This window comes from Varroa destructor, unplaced genomic scaffold, assembly GCF_002443255.2.
Source record: "Varroa destructor unplaced genomic scaffold, Vdes_3.0 BEIS01000001.1, whole genome shotgun sequence".
Taxonomy (NCBI): Eukaryota; Metazoa; Arthropoda; class Arachnida; order Mesostigmata; family Varroidae; genus Varroa; species Varroa destructor.
Window position 1 is genome coordinate 11,463,411 of NW_019211454.1, and position 20,459 is coordinate 11,483,869.

The 20,459-nt window shown below is 38.1% G+C and overlaps 1 protein-coding gene and 1 long non-coding RNA gene across 7 annotated transcripts in view; both read left to right on the forward strand.

Annotated features, from left to right (window-relative positions):
- The window catches only part of LOC111255295 (nose resistant to fluoxetine protein 6-like), a 53,095-nt gene extending 48,202 nt beyond the window's left edge, over positions 1–4,893 (forward strand). For all 6 annotated transcript variants that reach the window (XM_086990967.1, XM_022817098.2, XM_022817100.2 and 3 more), the window contains 4 exons: positions 259–484; positions 929–1,048; positions 1,896–2,146; positions 2,479–4,893. In XM_086990967.1, coding sequence (XP_086847093.1) covers positions 259–484; positions 929–1,048; positions 1,896–2,146; positions 2,479–2,733 — 852 coding nt within the window. In that variant the 3' untranslated portion in view covers positions 2,734–4,893. The remainder of the gene's footprint in view (positions 1–258; positions 485–928; positions 1,049–1,895; positions 2,147–2,478) is intronic.
- Positions 4,894–12,394: 7,501 nt separating this feature from the next.
- LOC147758257 (uncharacterized) lies at positions 12,395–18,823 on the forward strand. The gene is made up of 3 exons (XR_015318970.1): positions 12,395–12,743; positions 13,318–13,628; positions 14,787–18,823. It is a non-coding gene; the product is annotated as an uncharacterized LOC147758257 (long non-coding RNA).
- The last annotated feature ends 1,636 nt before the right edge of the window (positions 18,824–20,459 follow it).

The window sequence follows — 20,459 nt, forward strand, 5'->3', positions numbered from 1 at the left end:
AAAATGAGCTCGGAAGATGCCCTCTTAACGAAGAGACGAGATTTACATATGGAAAAAATGGTTCAATATATATATTTTTATATAAAATGTTTATATTTTTATAATCTTTAAATTTTTACATAAAATATATTTTTATTGACGATTATTGTCTATTTCTAGCAAAAATGCATCAGCTTTATGCTTTGCTGTTTGGTGGATTCAAGCGAGCGTTCATTTGCTTGTTTTATTTGCCTGCTTTTGTGGCACAAATTTAAACAGGTGATTCCCATCATTATGTTACGGCGTAAACGAGTGGGTCTTGGCCTGTGCTGCTTTGTGATAATGGCGACGGCCATTTTAGTAGGAGTCCAAACCAAGGCAAATGGCTATCAGCCCACGCCTATCTACTCCGATTTTAACGTTAATCGGACCTTTGACGCCGGAAACGAGGTGTACTTCAAGCCATTTGCGCACGCTGGTTCGTTCTGCGTCGGCATCATCACAGGTAAGTGTACCTGGGTTGCAAACAAAGCATGCCATCTAAATAGAGGCGCCTACGATAATCCGCCTTAACGCCTGAAACGCAGCACAATAGTATATAGGAATTAATTAAGCAGCCATACCTGTCGTTAAAGTTAGCTAAGATGTAACGGGAGATAATTGCTAATGTATACAGTAGTAGCATGGTAGTTTTAGCGGTTATGATTACCACAGACTAAATGAAATTATCTCATTAACAGCATCAGCCTCGATTAGGTATGAGAAATGGCTCAATTAATATATTTAGAGAATCAGTATTTCAACTGGTTCTTAAGGACAAGTTTCTTGTTTAAATCGCCAATTAAGTTTAGTTAATTGAGTTTAACTAAGTTCTTCTATGCCTATAATAAAAAGCGATAGATTTATCTTATAGGAGGTTTAGCTAGAAATGTTTGTGTTCTTGACACAGGTTATCTCGTGCTTGCTTATGGAGCGTACAAATTAACCACGGCAGCACAAGGCACCCTGTGGGCCGCGTCAATAGCCATATGTTTGCTGGTTGTCTTTGGACCGCACAAGTGGTTTGCTGGTAAGGACCGTTCACCGTCATGTCATAGTGCCTAATATGTATACTTTCAGCGAAACTTTTCGTGTAGACAGAACACCGCTTTATTAGAAATAGAAAGCGCTACCATTTTTTCGATACATACTCTATATCCACAATGTCTAATTTTAATCGGCCTTGTTAACCTCTCAACCTGGTGTTTTGAAGAGAGGGGGAGTTACGTAGAGCTAAGATGGAGCGACTCAACATCTTCAGATTTTCGTACCGAATCTTTTATCTCATAAAATAATTATTCAATCCTTTAGCTGCAATGCTGTTAAGGAAAGCACCTTTTTTGGTCAGTTAATCGCAATGGTGACACTGGTTATTCCCAACCGTATATTTATCTATACCGTAAGTCGTCTTATATTATAGTCTGCTATAGAATGATAAGATGCGCTAGTCGAAGTAGCAAATTCAGTACGATAGCGTACCGTAAATCAGCGGCTTAGTTCTTCGCCCCTTGGGGCTTTTGTCATACTTCTTGCCTTTTTTCAATAACAGCAATTGTAAACAGTCGACACGAGAAACGCTTCCCAAAAATCAACGGTATCCAACATGCTAACCGATACTACTCACCGCCAATACATTTCATCTGATGTTTAAACATTCGCCGATTAATATAACCGGTAGAGGGTAATACGTTCGATTAGCCTTCCGTACAGCTGTCGTCGACATTTTGACATGGATCACAGACAAATAAGGTTCTTCAAATTCGATTTTATTGTACCACACTAGCAATAAGCTGCACTGTCTACGCCACGGAGCTGACTCTGCTGACTCATAATCTAAACCAGATTCTTGTGCTTCTATCTCGTGTTGAAATCTTAAGGTGCTCCCCACGAGGGCTGGGATGCAACTATTTACGCAGCGACCCATCGTACAGCATGGTCTGTTGGTCTGGGTTGGCTTACGTTTGCCTGTGCCACAGGCCGTGGAGGCCTGCTCAATGGGCTCCTGGCCTGGAAGGCGTTGATACCGATGAGTCGATTATCATTTTCGGCTTTTATGCTACAAACGGTTGTACTCATATCACGCACGATGGTCGCCAGAGACCGTCTGGTTTTCAGCCACGAATTTATGGTTAGTACATTATTGCTGGGCTGTATAGCTTGGTTGCAATACATGAGAACAAATTATTGCTTGTAAGGAGCTCTCTGAGCCTTAGATTTGATATCGCCAATTGAGCAACTTAACGTGACCCCATCACTGTTTTCTGTTTTGACCTATTATTATAAGTTCTGCTCGTAATATACGGTATCATCGGTAAAAATCATAACCCATGACACTTCGCGAGAAAAGTCTCAAATCGACGTTAATTATACTACTTGTCGAGCTCGTAACGGTTCCTTAGTGCAAATCTAGCTTTCAAAATGGCGTCGATTGTTATGCCTAATAATTGTGTACTATTTCAGATCAAGGATTTCTTCGCTACCTACATGATCACCTATCTATGCTCGTTTTTTATGTACCTCTTAATAGAAGCGCCCATTGGCAATCTGGAGAAAATGCTTTTCATGGGCAACATAACAAAAAAAGAGACGGCGCTCTCTGGGTTTGTGAAAACAGGCTCCAATCAGCAGGTCGAACATGTTGTCACCATTGAGTCGATTCGAAAAAAAACACACCGTGCATCATCATGCAGCGATCTGAAGACTGTGCGATTATGAAGTTACTGCAAATTCAGTAGTAAAAGTGGTTAAATTGATTTAGGCTTAAAGCCGTTTTGTATTCGATCCGGTAACACTTTGTAGTATTCATGTCTTTATCTTCAGCAGAGTAATAGCCCATCACAAAGCACTTCTCTATTGGGAAACGAGAAATATCATGAACAGCGACCAATCAAATAAGCCAAACGGTATCTAATATTTTACAGAGACGCTTATACGATAAGCTTCATTCGAGCCATAATCGGCTCAAAAGATCGTTTAAATTTATCTTATTTGATTGGCAATTGCCATTGTGTATAACTGTATTTAGATCGTTAAAACAGGAACGCTCAAAACTAGTAAGTATAGACAATTCCGATAAGACTACATGTATTTTATTAGTCCTCGTATAACTGCAAACTAAGATATTTTTGGCACTACAAAATTCACGTGTCTGACGTATTTACAGTCAAGAGCAGAACGTTTAAAAACAACAGCAGAGATAGACATTATGCTTATATTTTTGTTATTGGTGGGCCTCAAAAGGGCACAGTTCACCCGCAGAACCGAGAAAACTTTAAATGCGGATCGGTTAACCCGAAATATATATATGCTTAATGCTAAAGGTAACTAAGAACCAGAGATATTTGTGTAGTTTCACGTAGAGCCAAGTCATGGCAAAAATTAGCCTTCCAGTAGAATCTACAAAAATGTAAAATTCAGAGTCGCGTATTTACAAGACGATGTGTAAAGTTGAATATACATATAGCCCAAAAAGAGCGTGTTGTATATATGAAACCAAGCATCGAAAACTCCGACCCTTATCTATTTAACCAGACTGATGTGCTATTGCTGGCACGCTGTAGGACCTCTCGAAAACCGTTAATGTACAAATCTGCCGAGGGTAAGGTACCCGTGAGAATTCAAATTAAGTTTAGACCTCGTGTGCGCCAAACGAAGGATGTGTATATGGAAAAAATTGAATATAATGGCAAGTCATGTTATGTTCATTTGCCCCCATTGCGCGAAAGCAGGCACGTTACGTCCTTCAATAAAATGCACAACTGTATAGTTTACAATACCACTATCTTCAAGGTACCGTACCCAGCGTCCCAGTTCAACTTCTCTGCTTCTCTCAACTTATTCCTTTCTGTTTAAACTCTGCTGCGATCTTCGCTGCGAAAGGCCGCGTATTTACCACTGGGCTGGCCCTTGAATACGCTAAAAAATTCCTTGAACGATGTGGGTCTATTTTTACTCTGAGTATGTGATTACAAAAAATATTCACATTCGTAAGCAAAGTAGATTTCCATAGTTAAATAGCCTGTACCCATAATGGGTTTTGGCATGGCGTGTTCTCTAATTAGTCGTCGACCTTGTCATAATCCATATTGTTGCATCCATAGTATTCGCCTAAAGTACGTGCCACGGCTGAAGCTGACACGCGTGCATCTTTGACAGAAAGGCACGAACACTACTCAAATTAGATGACACGCCCAAGTACAGGCACGATTGCTTTTTTACACTTTGGTTATAAAAGCTAGCCGCCGCCGCCGCTCATTGCACTTAGTCAGGTAAGGCCATAATTTTATGGCCATTTTACCTACATTTGTGAATATTTGCGCCGTTTTTGCAGAAATCTACTCAGCATTAGGAAGCAAAGAAACAAACTAGTACCTTATGCAAGTAGATAATCTAATAAGAACCAGAACGGAACCGTAAACGAAAACCGAAGTAATAAGTATTGTAATACGAATATCGATGACGAAAGTAGGCAGTTATACCGCTTATCGGTGCTTTGTGGCTGGTCCACGTAAATACGTGTACGGCGATATACCGTTTCGATTAATGAATAAAGGTCAGCAGAACGTCACTGAATTCAGTCAAATGAAAACGCTCGAGTTGTGATCAAAAAGCAAGTCAAAATGTTGACAAACAGTAATCATATGCAGGAATAATTGTGCGTCACTTTTTTCTTTCTATAACAGTACTAGCTACGAACAAAGTTTGGACTACCAGTAAGTTCTTGTCTCATGAACGAAATAAAAAACAATCAACAAGTAAGTGACAAGTTAGCTAAATACTGTGAAAATGTATATTATGTTTATTAACAAATCAAAACGAATTTACTTTATCTTCTAGGAATCAAGAACGTAATAAAAGATAACTAGAAAAACGTTAGAGGCTTTTGAGTTCGCATGTAGTTTGAAGGTTTGCAACGTTTTTAAAAATTTAGTTAAGATTCATTCAGTTCTGTGAAAATTTGTATTTCTATAGGTTGTTCATCTAAAATAACCTGATTTGAAAAAAAAAGCTAACAATAACGGGAAAATTTGCACTTGTACATTTTATAGGGATAAAGTATTTCTTTTTCTCGAATAATATCATGTATTGGTAAAAAAAAAACAACTCCAAGAGCATAACGTCCTGTTCAGACATTTGATGATTGAGATTCACGTATACATAATGTGTGTGCGTAAGTCACGTTGCCTTTACAGGCTGCACTATCTACGATAGTCAAAGTTCATTCGTTGAAACCATGAAAATTATGGTTCCTCTAATACTAAATAAATGTGTTACATTAGAGGTACCCTTACCGAGTTTCAAGCTCATCGAAGGGTACAATGAGTAAAATAGATTTCAAATTTGTGTATTTTATCGTAATGAATCTTGTTGGTATTTCACTAATTGTTTCAGTCTGTCAAGGCGGTGTTATGCCCTTATCCATTGCCATAAATTTTCTGATCCCAACATTGCATAGTTAAAGAATGTACTTTAGGTGCATAATAGTTCTATTGGGACGTATTAAATGCAAGCCCTTATCGATATTTATTGTTGAAAATTCTGGGCCTCTGGGTTAATAAATAAATAACTTGGTACATGAAAACGAGTTCTATTCTAAGATCAATCAAATGACATCTAGCAAGGATATTGCCAAAAAAGCGTCGCAGTGTACGTATATGCTACCTTATTTGGTTACATGCATTGCGTAATATATCTCATTGGCAAGGTTTAAACTAGCAATCTCTGATTTTTGCAGTCAAAAAGTTAGTCGTTCAACAGCGGCAACAGATACCACGGTGCCAAAACAAAAGACTGAAACTGGCTATAAATATACATGCGAGTCGTTCTTAATTTTGTAAATGAGCGCTGAAGGAATTAAATTTAGGACATAGAATCTGTATCTCACACTGGTCTACCAAATTTTTTAATCTTTGGGAAAAAGAATTGAGCCGGTCTTGAAGCAGTCTATTTGTAGTACTGATGCTATTAAGATATTCTCACTGTTATTATTATTAGCTAAGTTATCTTGCTATTCCCTGCGCAAATAAGGGAACAATTGAAGCATTATATTTTTCGATCGAAGCATGTTTATTAACGTACTTCGATTGTCGTTTAAGATTATAATTGACTTAGCTCGGTTACACACTCGTTTCGGATATATAATATCAAAGAAAAATAATTTACACAACTTTAAATAATTTATATACATATATATATATATATAATATATATATATATAAGTTTATTAACTGCTAGAATAAATCAACAATTATGTGCCATGCAATCGCATTTGTGAGACAAAATGTAATGGCTGGGAGAATACGCTTATAACAAAACCTGGAAATACGGACATACATTTGTTGTGATTACGGTGTATTGAAAGATGTCGACAAATTTAAAGATTTAGTAAGTAAGCATGAACTTAAAAGAAAGCTAATGCTAACAAGGGGCGGTTTTATTTACAACTTTACTATATAACATTATTACAGCTATACTTACTATATATTATTCCAGCGCTGTGTTTTCAATAAAATCGCCATTTAACTATTCTCTAAACAAACAGCCACTTATTTCGCACTATTCGACCTATTCATAACAAAATGTCTACTCTCTAAACAAAAGCGAAAAAACAGAGCTTTTTTTACCGTTAGGACAAAGAGTTACAAATTAAATAAAGTTCAAAATCTTAATCGTATAGATCTCTCGTTCGTATGCAGAGGGAAACCATTTAGATTTGTCCCAGCCTCTTTTTTTGAGTGGGTAAGTTACACAGTAAACCCAGAAATGCTTGGAAGGATGCACATGTGTAGCAACTGGAACTTGGAACTTTTCTAAGGATACGCTCTGCATGTGGTAGAAGCGACGTCAATCGAAGGAACGTAATTTGCTGCCTAGGCGTTTCGTAATTTGCGAAATGTAATTTACTGTGGATATAGTAATTTCGAATGAGGAGGAAAACACATTCTTATCCAAACTGGTGATACACACTTCTTTAGTTTTTATTTTAATAAAGAATAAAAAAATATCTTTAATTTTATAAATAGAAACAATTGCCATGCTCTCTAGAAGATTTACTCGAGTTGTGCAAAATAGGAAATACTTCATTAATATTATTACGTCTGTTAGCTGGTTAGGTAAAGGCAGTTTCAGAACCCATAAAATACAGCCAGTTAATAGCTCTAAATGAGCACCAATCTTCCACACGTTTCTTTCTCTTTTTTTTTTTCAAATTTCCCCATTTTAGAGCTAATGTCGAAGTATGTTTTAACTTTAGGATCAAGAAACTGGCGTTTGAAGTCAACAACTTCAGTGAAGACCTGACTCCTCTGTGAGTGCTATAGAATTAGAAACACCTATTACAATTGTTTATATTATCTGCGCAACGAAACATTGGACGTACATTAAGCAGCAATTATAGAGGAGATATATATTTTGCGTTTACGACGTAGTCTTTCGATTTTTTTGTAGGCATTTCAAGCAAAGTTTAACTACCGTTTCAACCCGGACTGACATCGTTTTTTACTTAATATGGAATAGACGCTTTAAACTTGTCTTTTTAACCTCCCTAAAAATATTAAGAAAAATCCTGAATGTAAAAATTTGTCGGTTTTTAAGTCTGCATTATCGACGCAAACAAATAAAAAAAAATATATTTTTCAAATATTATATTTTGTTTTTTTTTTTTGTATAGAAAAGGCATAGAAAAGTTATAACTAGCTTTTTCAATGAATCAATAAAATAGTTCGAAATAACGTTTTATGAAATTTATCTACAAAACGTGAATTACAAAATGAGTTGTTTTTATGTCATTAGTGGATACTTTTCAATCCATAGATGTTGTTTACCGAAGCGTGCATTCTTTGTACATTGTTGATTCTTACACAACCGTTATCAGCAGCTTTTTCCTGATCAGACTTTTCCACACATTAATTGGTGACGTCTGTAATTGATTTTGCTGGTGTTTTGTGCGCGAACAGCGCACAGAAGTATCCCTAAACAGTCAATTTCATAGTTCAATGATACAAAAATATCTACACTGTTAACATGCGCATGGCCAATTAGTGCAGAATAATTCTGCTCACAGACGTAGATGAAAACATCAGAACAGTTTTATATTCATATGCTAGTATTCTTTACCCAGGATTTTAGGTTATGACTTTTCGAACACTAAACCAAAAAAATCCAGATACATATTTCTGTGAGTAGACACAGAGAAGTTAGAATAACACTGGTCCTCGACTCTAATCCATCAGATTGCATACAAATACTCTTGTAATTCTAACAGTTTCGGCGATGAAGCACATTTACTATTATTCTTATTGTTTTAGCGTAGATAAAGTTTTTCTAAACGTACCCAGGTAGCACCAGGGCTCAGCTTTCCCTACAACTCTAAACTAAAAAAACCAAAAAGTTCAAGTGTCTTTTGCGCAAGTACAATAGCACACGGCGCTGGGTGTCTCTTAGGTCATCGCCCATTGGTCGACTTCGTAAGCCTATCAAATTGGACGTGTATGATTGTCACAGGGTAATTTTATTGCAACCATCCCTCCCGGAACCCATATGGGAAGAAATGTGTCCGAAGAACCTGACGCAAGTAATGTGATTATATTCTATTAACATATTCATTATGACATGAGTTTTCTATCTAACGCAAAAACCAGTCATATAAACAGTCATTGCTGCTGAGCAGTCGATAGATCTTAAATCAAAAGTATTTAGGTACTATAACACAGGCATCAATAAACGAATTTTGTACGCGCGCATAAGCTGTGGATACAAGTTAATCTATTGTAATAAGATGATTTGTCTATCTTTATCTGAAAAATTGCAGACTAGATTTCCTTTTGCAGCAACAGACTTTACAAAATATGATTGAGTAACAAACTAGCAAAATGATAGTACTTTGTACAACTATCAAATATTTCCTCACCCTGTTGACACTCATATTGTGTATGTATGCACATTGGCAGATTTGAGTTAGAGAGCCTCGGGCTCTGCATCCGGGTACCTATCATATGAAAGTTAGAATTATCATGCATCGATATTACATATACACACCAGGGAGTGACTGTATACATATGGTCACTCACTGGTTCAGGATAAATTTATTTAGCCTTGTCCAGGCAATCACGGCACAACCAAATTTGCCTAAAGCAGGAAGTTAGATGCGTTGACCATGAAACACAAAGTAAGATCAAGCTTAATACCTTTTCTGAAAAAAGATAGGCTGGAATAGAAATTAGCCTCATGGCTAGATGAACTAGTCTTAACTGTATTGGAACAAAGTCAAATTGAACACTGATTTAAAATTTTCGAACGTGTCCTTAATTCGTATCATTGGTAAATTTGACAGTTTCGATCAGCTCACTGTTTACACGCGAATAGCTTCGTTGGTTAATTTCCACTCTGGCTCTTTTGCTCAATCACAATGCTTTTCTTCTAACTCCCTCTTTTGCGCACCCAAAACAAGTGTCGATCTCTTGAAGTTCAAAACCCAAAAACAGCGCTTTTAGGCCCAAGCAAGAATCAATAAATCAACGTTTACCTTTGGTCGACTGAAGGGCACTCTTATGGCGTCGTTCTCGATTGCTTATTTTTCTACTGACAGGCCAAATTTCAAGTGAATCGAAGACATGCTTCATACTCTGCGACTTGTTTTAAGTGGGTAATCCTTGACTGTGTTTTAATTTATTTGGAAATCGATAATAGACTTCTAAGAGGTATGCATTACATTCTATATTCAGAATAAAATTTCATGATCGTCCGTAGTGTCGTTGCTGCAAAAAACCTTTTGAAACTACAATGAAAAAATGCGTGATGTACAAGTGGCACTAACGGGCTTGTGTTGGGCGAGAGAACCTTGTGAACAATCCCCGTTAGAGGCGACCCGTAACAGCAAAAAGAAAAACAACTTATTTTGGATGACGGCTGAGTCATCTTAGGAAGTTTGCATACGAATTAATTAGTCTACATTGGATCATATCGGTCCATTTTGATACAGAGTTTGCACAAGTCATAAAGTTATTAGTTTCCTCAGATGTTTTTTGCTAAACCTTTAACACTTTAAGGGAAAAGCTTTAGCTAATCGAAAAGATTCAGGAAAAACGTCTAATGTCCCAACAATTGCTTTAGAAAGCTATATTAAGAGGATGAAAAAACGGTGGCATGCTTATTTTGAATCACGCAATTATAGCTCTGGAAGCGACAATTGACATTCAGTACCCTACAGTGGCAAACTTTCAATACTGTTTTGGCTTAGTACTATTTAAATAACCTTGCATTTTACCTAACAGTTTTTAAAAAACATGCTACCAGACAAAAACATCTGATTTTCAAAGACAGATAATATATCCATCTGAGCACAACGAAGGTTTTTACTTATGTTGCCAGCAAATCAGGTACAATGGAGTGCGTAAGCTTTGGGTGGCGGATCGTTTTAGCCGTACTGCTATTCTAGGTGCAATGTTATACAGAATTTTATTAGGCAGATGTTGGCCTTAATGAATGTAATTCCAATTGACAAAATCTGTTGCTTTCCTTATTCGACCCCTGACGCTCATCGTTCGCGATTTCGTCCGGCGTGTATTGTGTGACTGCCCAAGATAAAAGGGCCATCAAGCAACATCGCTACATATAATCAGAAATAAAAACCTCTCATAGGAAGGGCTATTTCAACAAATAAATTGGTATAAAAACTTCAGTTACATTACGATTGTAGAGCAATTCTACTTAGGTTCATGAAATGACCTAAGAGTTACTCTGTCATATAAAACCTATAACTTATTTATTATAACATATACAAATAACTTCAAGCAATTGAATGTATTCACTGGACAATTTTCAAGGTATTTCGAAAAAAAAAACCCTGTTTATAGATATAGATATCGATTTGAGAGTTAATTAATGATGGGGAAGGAAGAGCAAAAGTTAGTTCGTAGTAAAATTACACTGGATATATATTTTGTTGCTTAAGGCATACCTACCGCAAGCTCAATATTCTCATGCTTGCTTTTAAAAATACGATAAATATTCACTATAGGGGATATAGATTAGCGAGCAACAAGCAAAAACCCAGTTCAACCGTTCCAGGACCCCTTCTTTTTCTAACAAACAAATCGAAGTTTCTAGAATTTCTCATGGCTGATATTGTTAGCAATGAAAGGAACTATGGAAACTGACTCCGACTGTAAACCGGCGAGCTCAGCGTCGACAAACCATATTAGCAGGATGAGCATCTACATAAGTCCAAGGACAAACAATAGACCGATTTGGTAAGACTGTTTCTTGGAGAGCTCCGTCAGATCGCTGGCTCGCTTTCCCGATCATGTGGCCATCTCTGTAACTGTTGTCCATTTGAAATTACCCACTATACTTTCAAGTTACTTTCGGTCATGCCTCAATGTGTCTCCAACGTAAATAGAGCGAATCAAATGATACGTGGAGCGGAACCAATTTATTTACTTGGCCCGTACGCGTGGGTATTCCCAATGCTTTTGCTGGCTTTAACTGTCGCCAAAAGATGTCAACCATTTTACTGAAAGACAAAAAAAATGCCCCTATCTCATTATACAAAACGATGCTAGCATCCCATTTAAAAGTCTTCTGATGTGGTCCAGAGGATTTTGTCCCTCTTGTACAATAGACGACCAGCAGGGGTTGTTGACGTATCGGCCTATGTTAAATAATATTTAGTTACTCGTGCAAATGTAGATAATGAACTAAAGTTACACAACCGTTTATTTATTAAATAAAATGAATTATACATATCAATGAAAACAGTTAGAGTATCATTAGGTTTATTTGATACCTTTATACAACGAAAGGCGTTTGAGAGTAACCAATTAGCTGGGACCAATTACTGTGATCGTAAGCCTAATTTTTTACCAAGGTGTAGTTCTATTTACACAATTCATCCATCTGTCACGAAAATAACAATGCCAATGAATTGAACAGATGCAGAAAACAAATTAATGAGCTTTGCTGAATCGAATGAATAAAAAATGTAGGGATTTCTATAAAATATATTTATTAGAATAGTTTGAAAATATGTGCGTAAAGCACAAAACGGTCGAAATTTGTTTATTCCAGTATCGAGATATGTTAGTGGCGAAATAGAGCAAAGACAAAATACGGAAAATTACGACAGCCATTGTGAAATGGGCGACATTATGGATCTGGTTTTTGTCAATAGTTGTAATAGAATGTTGAACACGCCACCTAGTTATGTCATGAAATTGTGTTTCGTACTCGCACGAGGGTCCAGTCGTACCCATTCAGATGGGCTTGTCACGTGCAATGGCTTCTGCAAGCATCAAAATGCACCTTTCTCATTTCGAAAAACACCATTAAACAACTGTCTGACAGAGCTAATCCGTGCCTAAAGCAGGTTCATCTCGGACGTACGGTTACCCTTTGATGCAGCGCACCATGCACCAAAGTGAGCCACGTGTCATTTGTTTTCAATCTCCGTATACATTAAAAAAAATGTTGTACGGAAAAGTTTTCACGCTTGACAACTTGCAGGGTATTTTTTTCTTGAACATATACCGCTAGAACTGTTAAATTGATACGAACCGACAGAAAAACAAAGGAAGGATAGTACATGTAGAAGAAAAATACCAACTAGTGTGTGTAGTGTGTATTTCCCCCAAATCCAAACAATTAGATTCATGTCTAGTCTTCAGAATGAAATGCGGATGCCTTCTCATTGGCTGAAAGGTCCAGTTCAAGTACCGTGATGCTTCCAGGTGATCTTATCCTTCTTACTTTCTGCGTAGTTCTACGGTAGCATTGAAATATAACTTGTAATGACAGTAGAGATATCATCGACAGCTTGTGACAACTCGTTTATACGCCAATAACTTCTGGGAGTAATACTACTTTTAACTTTGTTTTTACTGATAGTGAATAAGCGATTACAAGCAACAATGTATATGTTGTTGCTTGGTTCTAATAATAAAATACCATAACGCTAACTCTATTTGCGTACCGCGTTTAAATCCGCCGAAAAGTTGATTACGCGGTGATCGCCATCAACATGAGCTCATGAATCGACAAAAGCTTATTTACAATGCAACGTTGCTGCAGGGCAACATTACACACTTTTTAATATTACTACTTATCCAACAGATTATTTTTCTCCTTTACGCTTCTAAGCCCTTCATTAAGTTCCGCACGTTTTTTGTTCTACAACTGGACACCAGTTAAGTCGTATGCCGACTTCGCAACACCGATGCGTATGCGAATAGGCCTGTGTGTTGCTTGAGCAACATACATTTCCAGAAAAGGAAATTCATGTTTGTTACTTTTGACATTTCGTAGGGTATAGGCGCAGATAGACGCCTAAATATGTCCCATGACCCGGGTCCCCTCCGCGGGCGGGCAATGTGGTCCCCGAAGACACTGGCAATGTCGCTACGCTATTCAAACATTTTGAAAGCTCGTACACTCAATGAAGCCGGATAGTTTCCAACGCCGCTACGAAAGAGGATGTATGGCTCAATGACGTTGGGCTAATACCCGAGCGCCGCTGAAAATCTTCGTGGGATTAAGTGCCACTGCAGTGTTACTCCAGACAAAGTAGCGCTGCTTTTTTTTCGAGGAAATTATTTGTTCCATCGTTGATTCGCTTGGTAAGGGCCTTTGAATGCCTTTTTAACATTTAGGCGTCACCAGCAAGATGTACGCCAATGATTGCAACATGTGTAGGAAGATCAAAACCAATAAAAACATATTGAACGTTTAAAAAATCTTGGAGGGTGCCATGTACAAGATCGAATCGAGATATCAGTCTAGAAATGCGCTACCGTGAAAAAATACTCCAGGCAGGACGGTACACTGTTTAGATTAGCAAGTTATTGAAAAACTAGCTATCTAGAAAAAAAAAAAAACTGAGAGTCTCCTTTGGTGAAAATTAATGGCCACATCATGAATGCTGTTTGGTTCATATTAAGAAAATGAGTTATTAAAATGTAATTTCGTCTTATGAACTAAGGCTATTTACCAAAAAACTGAATGCATCTTGTGATCATTATTGTCCTTAGGCGAGACTAATTTGAATAGGCTGACTCAAATATGTGCGATACAATTAAGGATCCATAACAAGAGTTGCGAAACAAAACGTGTCACTCATGATTATGAGCTTCTTAAAGGTTTTTCTTCAAACGTGTGACGGTAACTTGGAGTTTCAGCCAACGCTTTTGTGACTTTATCAGTTTATTTAATTAACTTTCGCGCGTGATGTTGGATTCCGTTGCTTTGACTATTAGCTTGAGAAAAAGGTCCCGCGATTTTTCTGGTCCATTTTTCTCCTGTTTACTACGTCTAGAAACGATATACATAACACAGAGGAAGAGCAGAAAAGCTTAGCTCTACGTACTTTTCATTATAGTTTAAAACAATTCTAGCCTGATAAAATTAGACGTAGAATAAGTGACCGAGAACACAGTTTGATAGTCGAAACATATTGTAAATTTATAATGAAACGAAGAATGCCTTGCCGAGCAAATACAAATTAAACATATTGGAAACCGTACCGGTTATATGTACTTGAATTCGCTACCAATTGAATTTTGATAACAATAATTTCTTCTACTACAACGTTTTCTTTATTCATAAACTACCTGCTAAATAATTCAGTAATTTTATATAACATAGGTGGAGGGTCACAGTATCGCTTAGCTACAACCCTTTAGCCAGGCGTGCATGTGGTAGGGCGTGTCAATAATTTCAATCTAAAGCCTAATTATTAACGAATCGGTTGCTTCTTTCTGTTGTTGTTCTTCTGCCAGCTTGCGTGCTCACGTTTACGACCACTGACCGTGTTTAACTTGTTTGAAGATGTTCAGTTTTATAAGAGCTGATAGTTCGCCCAGTTGTAAAAGGCTAAAGAGAACCACCCAAAGGCGTGACCCCACGGATGGATATAGATAAAATCTTTCATCAGATGTAGAAAAACTCAAGAGACTTTATAGACGCAGGCGGCCTTTCAACGAAGCCTGCCCGAACGGACCAACCGCGGGCAATAAGTGTCTCTTCTCGGCGAAGCAACGATTGCCAAGTTACCTTTGTCGATATCTGCCATCGCTGCGAAGCTAGAAAAGTAACAGCAATAAGAAGTGTAGCTGGAACACGTACGAAAGAAAAAGTCAGGCAGGCGACGTTACCATGTGACAGACTTTGACATGCAACTCATGTCTGTAGCTAAGGCTCTGTCCAAAAGGGTAATTTCTCATAGAAGAACAGATAGACCAAAGGAGAACTAATTTGGTGTGATTTGCAGCCAATATGCCGGTCCTGGGAACGATTCCAGGCCAGAGCTCATCTGACCCATGTTTGAGCCCACTGCGATGTTTCTGATAGAAGTTAGCTGTTATGACAAACTTCAAAAAAACCGAATGACTATTGGCTGCTGGGATCTTTATAATCCTGAGCTATAAGATCCAGTATACCACATAGGTAGTCGTAAGCTAAATAGGCTGGAGTTTAATCAATTGTTTTTCGTCAGATATGTTGTACTTCAACGTTTTCGGGGACTGCAAGGAACGGCATTCTGACTATGTCATATCGTTGCTAGTATAGCTATTGCAATGCTGTATTTTCAAAAAATAACGTTACACCTAGAAAGAAGCAGGGTAATTTCGTCGCCATAGACACGCCGCTTACCAATGCATTGGAATATAAATCGGAAATTCATTACTTTGACACCGTGTTATATGAGCTTTCCTGTTACATGTAAGCTGCTACTACACGGCCTCAACCATGATAGGTAACTAAAACAGATAGATCTGCTAATATTTTAGAGCCTTTTAAGGCAACGCTGTTTATATTAATAACATTAGGCATTACAATAAGTAACATAAACGAATGCGGTCCCTATTCAATTGAAAAAGGGAGCGTAAAGTTGTTTCTGCTTTCGTCTTCTTCGCACTTATAATAACAAGTTACTTTTAATAGGATTTCTGCTTCCAGGAGAATTAGGCGTAATTCACAGAAGATTATACGTTTCGGTCACTCCGCATAAGTGGGTTATTATAGAGATCGACTAAAAGCGGCAAATGTAACCGTAAAGGTTTTAGTTGCACGCGCTGCACGTTAATACGTAGAAGAATGTGCACAATATCCTGTCACGATCTGCGCTCATCTCAAGGTGCAAATCGACATATCAGAATATACTTTACACTTTCTAGGTCCCTCCTTCCCTCCTCACTTAGCGTAAAAAAACGGCTAGGCAGCATCGTTCTCTATTATATTTCAACGAACATGTTAAGCAATAATTTTTAAAGCAATATTATTTTTTGTTGTTTGGTTTTGATTAGCTGTAGAAATGTTTTTCTTGGCTATTTTTTTGGCAAATGTGAGGTCACCCACAATTTAAGCTACAGAAGTTTCCCACTACTATAGAATTCGTATTTCAATTTTTAGACATTCTAATTTTAGAGCTTTTTGACCTTACGTCTCTCGCCAACGTCTCAGTGCCACTTCAAACGAAAAATAAATATATGCCAAATCCGTTTTCGTCAATCACTCTTTTTTGCAGGCAAGTTATAATATGGGAAGAGACCTATTTTCTAAAAAAAAAGGTTTCAAACACACGCTACGGTGAAGCAAAAAGCAAACAACCGAGAAAGATAATGAAGTTAGTGGAAACTGATAAGTGAGCACCGAAAATAGTAACAAAGACGCGTATTAGGCTATGTCATGGGAAATTAGACTGTTATTTATTAGCCCCATTAGTCTAAGCAGAGCGTTGTTGCAAAAGTAACAACAGTCAACGAGAGGGCTTTGAATAGATATTTCTATTGATTGTCTCTAAAATAATATCTAAATGCAACAGAAGAACAGCAAAACGGATCATATCTAAGCAGCCACTTCCGTTGGAGATAAGCATTTCTGGATAACATGCAACGACCAATGCACAGAATGAAGATATTATCAGGCTTGATTTATATGCGTGGTTACCAAAAACTAAGCCATCGAGAGTAACTACTATGTCGAAGCTTGGGTTGAGCATGTGTTTGTAATGGATTAGCTGTTTGTTTGAAATGTCCTTAAAAAGGACTGATTGGTGTAAATACGTTTTCCTCAAATGAATAACTCAAAAGGCTATAGAGGTAGCACAGCATGCCTCGACTTAACGACTGTGAGACGTGGATCATGAAGAATATAAATCGTGTGGTCAGTATAATTAGTTAACGATTGCCGTTAGCATTGTATAACGGAGGCTAGCTCTTTGATTGTAACAAATCCTAGCCCTCTAGTTGCTTGAAGTTGAACTCCAAAGCCTTTAGCAGCATCATCCGTTTTTAAAACGCAAATAACGTAAAATTAGAGCAACTCTGACAATGCCCGTTATGTGTACGTGCTTCAAACTAACAAGTGTATTAGTTTCATTCTATGCGCTCTCGAGAAGCTGAGACTGAATCCAGTTTTATCCAACGCGTAAAACATCAAGTTCGATTTGGCCAGTCTTTACGCTTTGAAATACTACAAGCTACATTTGCTTCCGCTGGTGAGAATCTGGGTTAAACTTTTTTTCGTCTGAAACAGCAGACTGGAATGCCTCGATTTACAAGGCCGTCCTAATTAAGTTCCATGAAATGGCCATTAGTTACGACACGGCCAAATTAAGGGACTGGTCGACACTGTGTTTATACATACATAAGCCTTGGTTGTATAGTTTAATTGAATTAAACGGGGATGCGAACGCCCATTTGCCTGATCAGCAACGTTGGCGGAATAAGGGGTCACTCCAATGGCGAAACTAATGGACACAATGAAAAGGTTAAGAGGATACACCTTATATCGCTGACAAGAAGAAAGCGCCAACGCCGAGCAACAGCTGCATTCAGGTAGCTACCCAAGGCGAAACCATCTCGGCCTAATTTAGCGGTAAAGGTCTGGCATCAGATTGAACCTGCACGAAAAAAGGCAGCTTTGCTGCTAGCCGCTCTCGACCGACGCGTCCGAGGCTTGTTTTCAACAAACACATACAACTCACACACCGCAAACAATCTAGTCACGAGGGCCATCATATATATACGGGACCACAAGGAACTTAAGCTAGAGCGATCATCTGTTAATCAACCTAGACGCGGTAACTCATAGGCGCACGTCGTATTAATGTTAGGACTAGCAGTGCCTTAAGAAATCCCTTGATGGACAAACAAACCATTTTCCTAAGTAAGTACAAGTGGAAGGTACACAGCTTTTGTAAGAAAAAAAAGCTATCGCTCGATCGATTGTACTAGCGTATGAGAAGTATAGTTATCCTACATGGTGGTGAGGTACATATGGTGAAGTAGTGGATTTGCTAAGTTACTGAGAATAACAACAATTACTCACTATACTTCACACACGCACGTATTGCCGCGTTATGTGCGCCATTAATGTCTAAGGATTATGCTACTATTTACGACTCTGTCGACGTGACATTTAAGTCACTGTCGACTGACACTTCTAAGCATTTTACAGTAAGGCAGTATTTATTATTTCGTTGATGTACTTTATATTAAGGAGGCTACTGTTAAGTTTTAGATCAGCAGTTCGAGCCAATTAAAAGTTCCTGCGGGTAAAAGTTATATAGTAAAGATGGTTTTTAGCCCGAACAAAGGCAAATATTGACCAAAATTTCTCGAGTTTTCATTTCGGAAGGACCATTTATTTGGGGCAATATGCAGCACGATGGTATAATGAGCGATCCAAAAAGATAATTCATTGTTACGCAGTTAAATGAAGTCGATATTATTAATATAGGCAAAAGACGCTTAGGTTTCTCATGCGCTTGTTGCGTACCAAAATTGTTACAACGTTTGACAGAAGTCCGAAGTCATCGCTGGCTGATGTATTAATATCATATAAACGTTTGAGCTCGAAACGAACTTGAACATAAATTTTGTGTTTTTTTTTTTGTTTTTTTCATCTCAACTGAAACGATCAATTTTACTGTCTGCAAGATTATTTGGATGTCCCGCAGACTCGACATACTATCGTATCATTAGGCTTAGGTCTAAGTTGATACATCGAAAATGGATGGCTTTACACGGACGTTTAAATACAATACAACTATACTATCGGTCCAGCCTGTTACAGTTACGATCACGATTTTCTTTAGATAACCAACGGGCTCGTTGAAGTTAGTTTCGAAGAGTCATATCGAAGCTACTTACTGCTGGATAAACAATACGTATCAGCATATGGCAACTGATGTGATACAGGGACGCGCACACATGTCTTAATGTCTGCCTGCTAGCTTGCAGCGTTTATCCTACTAATACACAGGACGACACAGAGGAATTCAGCCTTTCAAATTAAATCCCGGTGCACCGCGATAAAGCCGCTGGGTACGGCCACCGTCTTTGTCAAGTAGCGCTAATGGCCAATAGGCGCATATCAAAGAAATTTCCCGAAAGTACCAATCGAAGCAGGCCACTTCCTGCGCCTTGAGGCAAGCTACCATCAAAGAAAAATCGTCAGAGGGCTGGTATAGTTTATCTCTTAGAAATGAACACTTCCGCCTCGGTATACCTGCCCCTCAATGGCGCTGTCGTCAGTTCGGGTTGAGCGAACGGTGTAAAACTCGTCCAATTGGCTAGCAGTGGCTGACGTACGAAAAAAACAGCAGTTCCGCCAAGATATTCAGTCCCATGTATGTAAGCGTGCTGTACCTGTGATACGTCACGTAGAAACACGTACGTCCAGAGGCGTCGCCTACTGATGTGTGAGGATGTAAAGGCCTTTTGAGTAGCCCCTTGCTGACAAAAGCTGTTTAGCTCTTGTAAACGTTGCGTTCTGCATGAAGGAGGAGTGAGACTCAGAGACTGAATAGCAGGGCACAATCTGTGAAAAAGCCTGCAAAAAATAGTGATAGGATTCTAGCTATAAATATATATATAGCAGCTCTCTACTATTTGCCATTTACTCAGGAGTTTTGTGTTGAGTGGAACGAGTTGCTCTGAAAGTGAGCCTTAGCTGAAGAACCGAATGAAAACACACTCCGAAATACATTTGACGTAAGAAGTAAGCCTAGGCTATAATGGATTAAACCAGCCTATGGTAAAACAATGTCGCCTAAGAATAATGCTTTATTTAGATAAATTCGTTACTACACAGAAGGTTATTAGTCAATTGAACGATTTCATTTATCCGGCGAAAAAGGGATTTTGCAAGCCATATTTTTCACTGATATTAAAAATAAAGATTTATGAAGAGCACATGTGCACATATGAGTAGTAAACTCGATAGTATTAACGATTCGTCACTTCGGCCATATCGAACATTGCTCATTGACTATCAACTCTTGAGTCAGCTGCGCAGCATCTTCAAACAAGTTCAGCAAGCAAGCCGTATCAGCTCATTGAAAATCGTGAAGCACCCACGAAATTCGTTCGTCCTATGAATACTTCGTCATTGTTAGTGCTCAGTAGAACTGGGGATCAAACAACGCTGGTAATACTGCGAGATTG